Below are 13,490 nucleotides of genomic sequence, written 5' to 3'. Positions count from 1 at the left end.
CTTCTGCTAAGTGAAGACCGACACATCGGGGACGCAACTGTGCATGTCCTTATCCAATTATCCGAGACGCATATGTCCACATTTACTTTTTGTCAGCCAACAAAATGAGTAGTTCTAACGAACAGCAAAATAACTATCCTATGTCAATCTACTATCCCCAATAGTACAAAAGTTGACCTTTTCTGTACGAGAAATAAATATTCCAAACATAGTCTGGGACAGTTGTGCTTCAAAGACCTTTATAAATAACGAATTGAGGATGCTTTTCGCGTTGTTCATTTTCATGCCGCCCAGGTAAGCTATACTCCTGTTGTAAAGAGAAGCAATGTGCTTAATATTAGGAATGTTTAGAAATAAATATAGTAGGCCTAGCCTATAGAAAGCTGATGGGATCCTCCTCTTTTTAATAGAGGCCATTTTTCAGTTTTTTCATGCAATTGCATAAGCTATAAAACTGTTGCACAACATTAGCTCATGGGCTCTCATGAAGTGTTTGATTAGATCTTTGAATACATTTGCATCGATATCAGAGCAATACAGGGACAGTAGAGTGCTTATTACCAGGCAGTTAGCAGGTTTAGTAGGCTACTAATGGCCATCAGCAGCATCAGTGATTGGAGAAGCCTAATTACTGTGACTAAACCGTCACATGGAATTTGACTTCCTTCATGACTCGTGACAGCCAGTGTGGCGGCAATAGGGTCACCGTAACAGCCTTTGTGCCAAACTGACTTATTGGCTGAGCTACCATAATACCCCAAATACCCACATTTTTAAACAAGTAGTTTTCCTTGTATAGACACACTCTGTGTTTTAATAAAATCAACTGTATGCATTGAGCTTGTCTGAAGCTTTAAGCTTATTGTTTGATGAAATAAGACACAAATGACTCAAGAGGGAGCCAAAGATCTAGATAACCAGAAGAAACAAACCTTAACCTGACCCAACCATTCTCCTCCCGCTCCTGCTGGCTTTAGCAGATTCTGCCATTACTCGCCTGAAGTTGCCGGTAATAGGCTACACGAGCAACCTTTCTCATGTGGAATGACAATTTATCTTACCATTTCTACCTATCTGCGTGCCAGTTATGGTTTTCATATGCATATTTTCATGGAACAGTTTCATTTAATTTATAATAACGTCTTCATATCTCAAAATCATTGTCATGTGGTTAATCAAAATTCTATCCAAATCTAAATTAAACAAACCTAAAAGGTAACTTCTATTGCCATTGCCAACTATGTAAAAATAGCCTACTTAAAGCCCACAAATAAAAACATTGCAGCCTGCAGGTAGAAAAGATCCGCATAAAAAATCGTATAAATCACATTGGCTATACATGGCCCGTCTGCAACAAACTTGAAACATTGTATCATCTATTAACTTGGGTCAGGCAAACTTGCAACATTGTATAAAATATTCTGGGCCATCAGGGTTTCCAGCTCCATTGAGCTCGGGACAGATACAGCTGTAGCTATTTGCACAAAGGACAAGATGCAGTGCTTGACTTGGGCAGGAGTTCACCGTAGCTGAGAACCAGCACCTCACATTTTCTACTGTTTGAGCTCCTGTTCCTCTTATACAATATTAGCTCAAAAGTATTGTGGAGCTCCTGCACCTAAATATAAATAGTACCAGCACCCAAAATGAGTACGGGAACCTATTTCAGTTCAAGTCAAGCACTGATAAGAAGGAATCAGGTAGGCCTATTTTATGAAGTTTCCACTGGATCAGAGCATGCCATTTTTCTCTTTCACGCTGAGTGGTTATCGAAAGGTAGAGAGCTGGGAGGATTTTTCAAATACATTGAGAAACTATGGCTTCCAGGGTGGGCGATTTTAAAAGGCTAATAGTACCCGCAAAACATCAGTCTCAACGTCAAAAGTGAAGAGGCGACTCTGGGATGCTGGCCTTCTAGGCAGAGTTCCTCTGTCCATCTTAATTTTTTATTTTTATTGGCCAGTCTGAGATATGGCTTTTTCTTTGCAACTCTGCCTAGAAGGCCAGCATCCTGGAGGTGCTGTTGACGTTGAGACTGGTGTATTGCGGGAACTATTTAATGAAGCTGCCAGTTGAGGACTTGTGAGGAGTCTGTTTCTCAAACAAGACACTCTAATGTACTTGTCCTCTTGCTGAGTTGTGCATCGCGGCTTCCCACTCCTCTTTCTATTCTAGTTAGAGCCAGATTGCACTGTTCTGTGAAAGGAGTAGTACACAGCGTTGTAGGAGATCTTCAGTTTCTTGGCAATTTTTCGCATGGAATAGCTTTCATTTCTCAGAACAAGAATTCACTGACGAGTTTCAGCAGAAAGTGTTTGTTTATGGCCATTTTGAGCCTGTAATGAAACCCACAAATGCTGATGCTCCAGATACTCAACTAGTCTAAAGAAGGCCAGTTTAATCGCTTCTTTAATGAGCACAACAGTTTTCAGCTGTGCTAACATATGGGTTTTCTAATGATCAATTAGCCTTTTAAAATTAAATGATCAACTTCGATTAGCTAATACAACGTGCCATTAGAACACAGGAGTGATGGTTGCTGATAATGGACCTCTGCACACCTATGTAGATATTCCATTAAAAAAATTGCCGTTTCCAGCTAAAGTAATTTACAACATAAAAAATGTGTACACTATATTTCTGAGCAATTTGATGTTATTATATTGGACAAAAAATGAGCTTTTCTTTCAAAAACAAGGACATTTCTAAGTGACCCCAAACTTTTGAACGGTAGTGTATATACTGTATATACAGTACCAGTCAGAAGTTTGGACACACCTACACATTCAAGGGTTTTTCATTCTTTTTACTATTTTCTACATTGTAGAATAATAGTGAAGACATCAAAACTGTGAAATAACGCATATGGAATCATGTAGTAACCAAACAAGTTGAAAATCTAAATATATTTTATATTTGAGATTGTTCAAAGTAGCCCCCCTTTACCTTGATGACAGCTTTGCACACTCTTGGCATTTTCTCAACCAGCTTCATGAGGAATGTTTTTCCAACAGTCTTGAATGAGTTCCCACATATGCTGAGCACTTGTTGGCTGCTTTTCCGTCACTCTGCGGTCCAACTCATCCCAAACCATCTCAATTGGTGTAACGGCTTTCCTCTTCCTCTTCATCAGAAGAGGAGGAGCAGGGATTGAACCAATATGCAGCGGATGGTGAAGACATGATTTATTAAAGAAAAACACGAACTCGACTATACACTAACAAAACAAATAAACGGTGTAGACAGATCTGGACGACGGACTCACATAACACACGAGAACGCACGAACAGGGAAAAAAGCCTACACATAAATGACACTGAACAAACAAACCGAAACAGTCCCGTATGGTGCGACAAACACTGACACAGGAGACAACCACCCACAACGAACACTGTGAAAACACCTACCTAAATATGACTCTTAATTAGAGAAACGCCAAACACCTGCCTCTAATTAAGAGCCATACCAGGCAACCCATAAACCAACATAGAAACAGAAAACATAGAATGCCCACCCAAACTCACGTCCTGACCAACTAACACATACAACAAACTAACAGAAATAGGTCAGGAACGTGACAATTGGTTTGAAGTCGGATGATTGTGGAGGCCAGGTCATCTGATGCAGCACTCCATCACTCTCCTTCTTGGTCAAATGTCCTGTTGAAAAACAAATGATAGTCCCACTAAACGAAAACCAGATGGGATGGCGTATCGCTGCATAATAGTGTGGTAACCATGCTGGTTAATTTGGTCTTGAATTCAAAATAAATCACAAACAGTGTCACCAGAAAAGCACCAGCACACCATCATACCTCCTCCTTCTTGCTTCACGGTGGGAACCACACATGCGGAGATCATCCGTTCACCTACTCTGCATCTCACAAAGACACGGCGGTTGGAACCAAAACTCAAATTTGCACTCGTCGGACCAAAGGACAGATTTCCACCGGTGCAATGTCCATTGCTCGTGTGTCTTGGCCCAAGCAAGTCTCTTCTTATTATTGGTGTCCTTTAGTAGTGGTTTCTTTGCAGCAATTCGACCATGAAGGCCTGATTCACGCCGTCTCCTCTGAACAGTTGATGTTGAGATGTGTCTGTTACTTGAACTTTTTGAAGCATTTATTTTGGGCTGCAGTCTGAGGCTGGTAATTCTAATGAAGTTATCCTTTGCAGCAGAGGTAACTCTGGGTCTTCCTTTCCTGTGGCGGTCCTCATGAGAGCCAGATTCATCATAGCGCTGGATGGTTTTTGTGACTGCACTTGAAGAAACTTTCAAAGTTCTTGAACTTTTCCAGATTGACTGACCATCATGTCTTGAAGTAATGATGGGCTGTCATTTTCTCTTTGCTTATTTGAGCTGGTCTTGCCATAATATGCACTTGGTCTTCTACCAAATAGGGCTATCTTCTGTATACAACCCCTACAGTGGTTGCTCAATTAAAGGTTTTGAGACTATCCTGCGGGACTTAGAGGTAATTTGTGGTTTAGTACGGTACCCTGCGTCACTGCTTAGTTGCTCCAGACAAGCGCACGGGGGAGTTAGAGCACTGATTATGCTTTTGGGTCTGAAGGCGCTAATGTGTCCTCTAACTGACAATGAATGGGCGACAAACCAAATAGAAACTAATATTTGTGCACAAATTCAAAATTGAATTTCAATGAACTGTATGATGAGGGTGAAGAAGGTGATTGAATTTAGAACAATAGTGTAAGAATTGTTATTCCTCTGTCCTGCACACCCGGAAAAATACAAACAAAAATGTTCTTACTACTCGTCAGTATTACTTACTAAAACTGTTGTTTACTAAGGTTTAATTCTAAGAGAAATTAAAAATTTAAAGTTCAATTATATTCAATGATATTCGTAAGATATACTGTATGTGTTGACTGAATATAAGCAAGAAGTGATGTCTGCTAAACAATCAAGCTGATGGCGCAGTTATATAGCATCGGCACCTACAGTTGAAGTCGGACGTTTACATACACTTAGGTTGGAGTCATTCAAACTCATTTTTCAACCACTCCACAAATTTCTTGTTAACAAACTATAGTTTTGTCAAGTCGGTTAGGACATCTACTTTGTGCATGACACAAGTAATTTTTCCAACAATTGTTTACAGACAGATTATTTCACTTATAATTCACTGTATCACAATTCCAGTGGGTCAGAAGATTACATACACTAAGTTGACTGTGCCTTTAAACAGCTTGGAAAATTCCAGAAAATGATGTCATGGCTTTAGAAGCTTCTGCTAGAATAATTAACATCATTTGAGTCAATTGGAGGTGTACCTGTGCATGTATTTCAAGGCCTATCTTCAAACTCAATGCCTCTTTGCTTGACATCATGGGAAAATCAAAAGAAACCAGCCAAGACCTCAGGAAAAGACTTGTAGACCTCTACATGTCTGGTTCATCCTTGGGAGCAATTTCCAAATGCCTGAAGGTACCACGTTCATCTGTACAAACAATAGTATGCAAGTATAAACACCAAAACCGCCATGAAAATGCCAGACTACGGTTTGCAATTGCACAGGGGGACAAAGATCGTACTTTTTGGAAAAATGTCCTCTGGTGTGATGAAACAAAAATAGAACTGTTTGGCCATAATTACTATTGTTATGTTTGGAGGGAAAAGGGGGAGGCTTGCAAGCCGAAGAACACCATCCCAACCGTGATGCACGGGGGTGGCAGCATCATGTTGTGGGGGTGCTTTGCTGCAGGAGGGACTGGTGCACTTCACAAAATAGATGGCATCATGAGGGAGGAAAATTATGTGGATATATTGAAGCAACATCTCAAGACATCAGTCAGGAAGTTAAAGCTTGGTCACAAATGGGTCTTCCAAATGAACAATGACCCCAAGCATACTTACAAAGTTGTGGCAAAATGGCTTAAGGACAACAAAGTGAAGGTATTGGAGTGGCCATCACAAAGCCCTGACCTCAATCCCATAGAACATTTGTGGGCAGAACTGAAAAAGCATGTGTGAGCAAGGAGGCCTACAAACCTGACTCAGTTACACCAGCTCTGTCTGGAGGAATGGGCCAAAATGCACCCAACTTATTGTGGAAGGCTACCTGAAACGGTTGACCCAAGTTAAACACTTGAAGGGCAATGCTACCAAATACTAATTGAGTGTATGTAAACTTCTGACCCACTGGGAATGTGATGAAAGAAATAAAAGCTGAAATAAATCATTTTCTACTATTATTCTGACATTTCACATTCTTAAAATAAAGTGGTGATCCTAACTGACCTAAGACAGGGAATTTTTACTAGGATTAAATGTCAGGAATTGTGAAAACTGAGTTTAAATGTATTTGGCTAAGGTGTATGCAAACTTCCGACTTCAACTGTACATACATTGTTTTTTGGAATGATGAGGTATCTCAAACTTTGACTGTTACACACTAAACCACCATGGTGAGCGCCAAAACTATTGGGACAGTGACACATTTTGTTGTTTAGGCTCTGTACTCCAGCCCTTTGGATTTGAAAAGATACAAATACTATGAGGTTAAAGAGAAGACTGCCAGCTTTAATTTGAAGGTATTTTCATCCATATCAGGTGAACTGTTTAGAAATTACAGCATTTTTTCATTTTGCCATTATGTGTAGAGGGGTGAAGAAAAAATCTAATCCATTTTGTATTCAGGCTATAACGCAACAAAATGTTGAATAAGTCAAGGGTCAAGGGGTATGAATACTTTCTGAAGGCACTGTATATCCCCTGCTATGTAAAATTAGAATGCAAAATGCCTTCTCAGCTTTCAATTTGCAAAATAAATACTACTGTGTGTATCAATCACTCTCTTGGCCAGAGCCTGCATTTCAAGTAGGAACTAATCTTGCCATCTCTTCATTTTCCTCTGTAAAGGAGGAACCTCTTCATAGAGGGACTCCCTTGGTCGCCAGCCAGAAGACACTGTTGGTTCACAGCCTTATGGATGCTCTTGTCTCGGGATCAACGATAACATGGTTACCATGGCTACAGCACCTTTTCATTCTCATATTGCATTACAGATGGTTTTACAGTGAGGAGAAAGATGTACAAATTTTCAATTGATATGTCGTACAAAATCGGCATCTACTTAATACTATTAATCTGTGATTGGACATACATATGAGGGTAAGCGTGGAACAGACCTTGGAGCTCACTCAGGGGGGGAAATTATTCTTACTGAAATGTTGTTTAAAAGGCATAACTGATTACCAGACAACTAATGAATCAAAATCTATTTAAATGTGAAAGAAAGCTTGGCTTCATACAGCATATCACTTGCTTTTTTCCCCAAGTGTTTTTCTCTTCACTGCAAAACCCTTTGTAATGAAATATGAGAATGAAAAGGTGATGTTGCCATGGTAACCATGTTATTGTTGCTTTTGAGACAAGAGCCTCCATAAGGCTGTGAACTAGGGGGGTGCCAACATGGCCATACACGTATTTGTAATCGTATCCGTAATTGACAGTTAATAGTCGGATTGAATGATACTCATGATCGGAAGAACTTGCAGAGGTCAGCCAAGTTTGCTGTCACTCAGTCAGAATGTGCATTAGCATTTCAACTTTTTTCCCTACCCTTGCCCCAATAGTTAGATATTATGCACATTGATACACCACATGACCTAAGGTATGTGGACACCTGCTCGTCGAACATCTCATTCCAAAATCATGGGGCATTAATATGGAGTTGGTCCCCCCTTTGTTTCTATAACAGCCTCCACTATTCTGGGAAGGCTTTCCACTAGTAGTTGGAACATTGCTACGGGTACTTGCTTCCATTCAGCCACAAGTGCATTAGTGAGGTTGGGCAGTGATGTTGGGCAAATAGACCTGGCTCGCAGTCGGCATTCCAATTCATCCCAATTGTGTCCGATGGGTTTGCGGTCAGGGCTCTGTGGAGGCCAGTCAAGTTCTTCCACACCAATCTCGACAAACCATTTCTGTATGGACCTCGCTTTGTGCACGGGGGCATTGTCATGCTGAAACAGGAAAGGGCCTTCTCCAAACTGTTGCCACAAAGTTGGAAGCACAGAATCGTCTAGAATGTCATTGTATGCCGTAGCATTCAGATTTCACTTCACTAGAACTAAGAGGCCTAGCCCGAACCATGAAAAACAGCCCCAGACCATTATTACTCCTCCACCAAACTTTACAATTGACATTCGTCCGTCTGTCTGCCAGCTAGTGAAGTGTGATTCATCACTCCAGAGAACGCATTTCCACAGCTCCAGAGTCCAATGGCGGCGAGCTTTACACCCCTCGGCCGACGCTTGGCATTGCGCATGGTGATCTTAGGCTTGTGTGCGCCTGCTCGGCCATGGAAACCCATCTCATGAAGCTCCCGACGAATGGTTCTTGTGCTGACATTGCTTCCAGAGGCAGTTTGGAACTTTTTAGTGAGTGTTGCAACAGAGAACAGACTATTTTTACACGCTACGCTGTACCATTCTGTGAGCCTGTGTGGCCAACCACTTTGCAAATCAGCCGCGGTTGCTCCTAGACGTTTCTATTTGACAAACTAACTTGTTGGAAAGGTGTCATCCTGTGACGGTGCCACGTTGAAAGTCGCTGAGCTCTTCAGTAAGGCCATTCTGCTGCCAATTTTCCTATGGAGATTGCATGGCTGTGTGCTCGCTTTTATACACCTGTCAGCAACCCATGTGACTGAAATAGACAAATCCACTAATTTGAAGGGGCATTCACATACTTTTGTGTATATAGTGTCGCTTGATAGCAAACGTCCTCGCTTTGTGATGTATCATAGTAGCAGGCAGCAGCAATCTAAATCATTAGTCCCAAAACATGCAAGGAAAAGTGGTTGGATGAAACTATGAAGCGACTGGACGGAGAAATACAGCTTCACTTTATCCAATCAGAGAAGCAGGAACATCTATCGCAGCCGGCCGCGACCGTGAGACCCATGGGGCATGCGCACAATTGGCCCAGCGTCGTACAGGTTAGGGGAGAGTTTGGCCGGCAGGGATGTCTTTGTCCAATCTCGCACTAGTGACTCAGGCGCATTGGTGCGGCTGACTTCCGGGTTAAGTGGGCATTGTGTCTAGAAGCAGTGAGGCTTGGTTGGGTTGTGTTTCAGAGGATGCACAGCTCTTGACCTTCGCCTCTCCCCACCCGAAAATAACTTTTTTTCCGATCATGGATAATTACAAAACATACTTGGATCATAATCGTATCCAGAAAATTGCCCATTTATGTTACGATACTCGTTTTGTCCGATTACTTGTGACACCTCTACTGTGATCCCGCCGCGCTTCATGAAGACTAAGCGAGTGCAGGCGCTGGGCAAGAGAGAGATTGCAAAATAAATACTGCCGAGTGTATCAAAGTGAAAAATTAGAAGTATTGAGAAGGCATTTTGCATACTAAGTTTACATAGTAGGGGATATACAGTGCCTTCCGAAAGTATTCATACCCTTTGACTTATTCCACATTTTGTTGTGTTACAACCTGAATTCAAAATGGATTAAATATACTACCGTTCAAAAGTTTGGGGTCACTTAGAAAAGTCCTTGTTTTTGAAAGAAAAGCAAATTTTTTGTCCAATAAAATAACATCAAATTGATCAGAAACACAGTGTAGACATTGTTAATGACTATTGTACCTGGAAACGGCAGATTTTTTATGGAATATCTACATTGGCGTACATAGGCCCATTATCAGCAACAATCACTCCTGTGTTCCAATGGCACGTTGTATTAGTTAATCCAAGTTTATAATTTAAAAGGCTAATTGATTATTAGAAAACCCTGTTAGCACAGCTGAAAACTGTTGTCTTGATTAAAGAAGCAATAAACTGGCATTCTTTAGACTAGTTCAGTATCTGTGCATCAGCATTTGTGTGTTTGATTACAGGCTCAAAATGGCCAGAAACAAATAACTTTCTTCTGAAACTCGTCAGTCTATTCTTGTTCTGAGAAAGTAAGGCTATTCCATGCGAAAAATTGCCAATAAACTTAAGATCTCGTACCACCTTGTGTACTTCTCCCTTCACAGAACAGCACAAACTGGCTCTAACCATAATAGAAAGAGGAGTGGGAGGCCTCGGTGCACAACTGAGCAAGAGGACAAGTACATTAGAATGTCTAGTTTGAGAAAAAGATCCCTGACAAGTCCTCAACTGGCAGCTTCATTAAATAGTACCCACAAAACACCAATCTCAACGTCAACAGTGAAGAGGCGACTTCGGGATGCTGGCCTTCTAGGCAGTTGTCGCATAAACATTCTATTGAAATAGTTACTTCCATAGTGTAGTCTTTTGTTTAGACATGTAGCTAGCTAGCTGAACAATGAACCATAATCCCAACTCATAATGGTACTACCCTGCATGAATCGGCAGGTAGCTAACCAACCAGGTTCAATGTTAGCTAGCTAACATTAGGCTATAACTAGCAATGCAAATGGATCTGAGACACGAATAATATTACTACACAGATCATACACGTAATGTTAGCTAGCTAGCCAGCCAACTAACATTAGCTAGCTAGCTAATAGTACACTTTAACTTGAAATGAAAATGACTTTCTGACAAAATTAGAAACGTGTAATATCTGAAAATGTAGCTAGCTAGACTATCTTATTCATGGACGGACGCTTCTCCCTCTCTGTCACAGATGCCACGGTTGCTCTTAGTTTGAAGATGTAATCCGGAGACAGATGTTTTGTACAACAGCCTTGTGTGTTCCATTTTTGAACTCTGTCTGAATATTTGCAATCAAACACCATATTTTTCTCCTTCTCCTTAGCTATCATACTCGAATACTCTTTCAAAACTCGGTCCTCCAGAAAGTGAAGAGCAACACTTATGCAGTTCTACTACGTAATATCTTTCAAAAAAACTATGTTAGAAAGGATTACCTACACATACTGACCATCTCATGTTATAGACAGAAGCTTTCTACATGGCAGACCAATCTGAACTCATCTCTCGGCATGTCCAGCCCACTCATTATCTCAGCCAATCATGGCTAGCGGGAAGGTTGCTGGCTTTTTTCCGTGGCTAAACCAACTAGGCTGGTAATTTAACAATTTTATTCGTATTTTGTTATTAAGGCACATGAAAGTTCACATGTTCAAGAAGGCATTTGCCAAAAAACGCATTTTTTTTTAAATAAATAAATACCGTTCAAATGGCACTCCTGTGAAGTAGTGACGTACGACATACGCCTAGTTTCCGGAAACGAGTCACAAATGGGAGCATGATTCAATAAAATTTTCATTTTTATGCAGTAAGCAGACCTATATTTGTTTGTCTACTGCCTGCATACAGGAGGGTTTTATTATTAAAACTGGAAGACTAAATCGGTAGGGCACATTCTACCTACCACTTGTAGAGTACTCAAAAGAATTCTAAACCATTCTAAACCATGTTAAGAAGTACAGGAAAAAGGTATGTTATTCCACGCACACACACACACACACACACTGCATTCATACTGCAATGCGGATCTGATTGAATTCACCCTCGGGAAGTGATGAATGAGCACTCAAAATCGAATTTGAAGAAGTGCAATCTATGTGTATCTTTAGTGTTTACCCTGAACCAGCCCTTAAAATATGTATGACGACTATTGATCTGTTCTGAAAGAATGTATATTAACTGAACTGTACAGGACCTGAAAACAACTGTAATCTATAGCATGTTGCCTCTGGTAATCGTGAACTGCTAGAATTCTTAATGGACAATGTTCTAAAATTGACTACCATCAACAGATATTTGAAAACTAAGGGTTTACTCATTTCAAACTTGAGGGAATGGGTTTGTATGGTAATGGAAGGGGATCATTGCAATGCTTGGAATTACCATCCACCTGTCATGCACCCAGACAATCTCAGTAAGATTAACACACACTCGTGGAGTCTCAACAAGTAACATACCATGCTTATCTAGCTGCTGTGACTCAACATTATAAGACACCATGCTTCAAACCAAAAGCACAATATTGCAACTAATCATTAATGTGCAACAAACAGTTCCATAATAATCCATGTAAATTATGTTACTGGGGCAGTTATTTCCTATAAAAAAAACATTTTTTCTGTTTTCTCTGTCATTTCAATTAACTTAAATACAAAAATATGTATATAGAAAATGCCATTAGGTTGACATTTTGCGCAATGCACCTGTGGCTTTATACCCCATTGAAATAATGGATGCAAATAGGACATTGTTGACCGTGTGCCCCTGCGGTCATTTAAAATTCAAGTCACACACAGACATCTGTTCACAGACACTATGGTGGCACGCAGCAAACCACCAAGCATCCAGGCGTTACCATGTAGCATACAATACAGTAGCAGCGCGCATCCTACCTTCCACGACCACCACCTCCGTATTGAAAGACACTTCTTTATTTGAATAGCTCGGCGTGGGTTCATCTCCCTCGAACAGTTGGTTCACCTCGCCCTGGATGTCTGACATGTCGCTCTTGGAAAAGGCTGTCACTGTAAACCTCTGGCTCATGGTGTCGCCGGCAGTACCTCACAACGTTGAGACAATCGGCGGGTCTCCTGCCTTGGCGGCGACACGGTGGAGGAATTCACCAAGGATGCAGATGCAGGCAGACACTCCTGTCAGCTATTAAGAGGGCTGTTCACCGACTCAAATGATTGTCCTTGGTATTATTGACCAGCAACAAGAAGTTTCCCTCTGTCTTGTATTTGGAAACTGCGGCGTTTTGTTCGTTGATATGAGATATTGAATGATGAGAAAGCTATCACGTCAACCGGTGTCTGGAAACGGTTACGCATATGGATCCGAGAGGCGGTGGATCATCAGCAAAGATGTAGGATAGACAGTAGCCTAAAGCCCGACAGATGGCGATATTGAGTCGTTCCAAAGGGATCCTATGCAGCCGGCAATACACTCGCCCTCTCAGCACCGGGCCAAACCAAAACCATAATTGGAGGCGGGGGGGTCCAATCATACAATTAGGCTAGAGTAGTACTTCATAGTATAAAGCCAGTAGCTACGGTGGGAAAATAATTTCCAATGCATCAAATTCATCATGATATATTATTCAGGAAGTCAAATTGGCCTTTCTAAATAGAAATTATGTGCCGGAACTGGTCCATGGGGGCCTTGGATTGTGAAGGGGAAAAACAATTGTGCAAGGCTTGTAAGGATAACTGAGCAATAGTCTCTCTCTCTCTCTCTCTCTCTCTCTCTCAAACCCTTAATTCTGTGAGCTAACTTGCAACAAATAAAGAACAGGGACATTTAACATGGTAAATTCATAAACACAAATAAGAATTTGTATAGAAAAAGGATATTTTTCAAATGGAGAAAGTTATTGTGAAGTGACAATCTGTGCATCTTGAGTGTTATTTCTTAAAACAAGTGATAATTGGTAATGGTTATATTGGGCTCATTCTTGAGAGTTCAAGAGTTCAAAGACAACTTTGGTAGTATTAGAGACTTAGAAACAACTGGTTTCTAGTAGGCTACATAATTATGTTTAGAAAAC

At 40.9% G+C, this 13,490-nt stretch overlaps 1 protein-coding gene across 3 annotated transcripts in view; it reads right to left on the bottom strand.

The window, feature by feature from the left end:
* LOC129840644 (solute carrier family 12 member 5-like) overlaps nt 1-12,820 on the bottom strand; it is a 289,015-nt gene extending 276,195 nt beyond the window's left edge. For 2 of the 3 annotated variants that reach the window (XM_055908662.1, XM_055908671.1), the window contains exon 1: nt 12,337-12,820. In XM_055908662.1, coding sequence (XP_055764637.1) covers nt 12,337-12,487 — 151 coding nt within the window. In that variant the 5' untranslated portion in view covers nt 12,488-12,820. The remainder of the gene's footprint in view (nt 1-12,336) is intronic. The other variant, XM_055908680.1, reaches the window with a different exon arrangement.
* Between the last annotated feature and the right edge of the window lie 670 nt (nt 12,821-13,490).

Source organism: Salvelinus fontinalis, chromosome 3 (assembly GCF_029448725.1).
Source record: "Salvelinus fontinalis isolate EN_2023a chromosome 3, ASM2944872v1, whole genome shotgun sequence".
Lineage (NCBI taxonomy): Eukaryota > Metazoa > Chordata > Actinopteri > Salmoniformes > Salmonidae > Salvelinus > Salvelinus fontinalis.
Note: the sequence above shows the minus strand (reverse complement) of the source record. Positions and strands in the feature narration are given on the sequence as shown.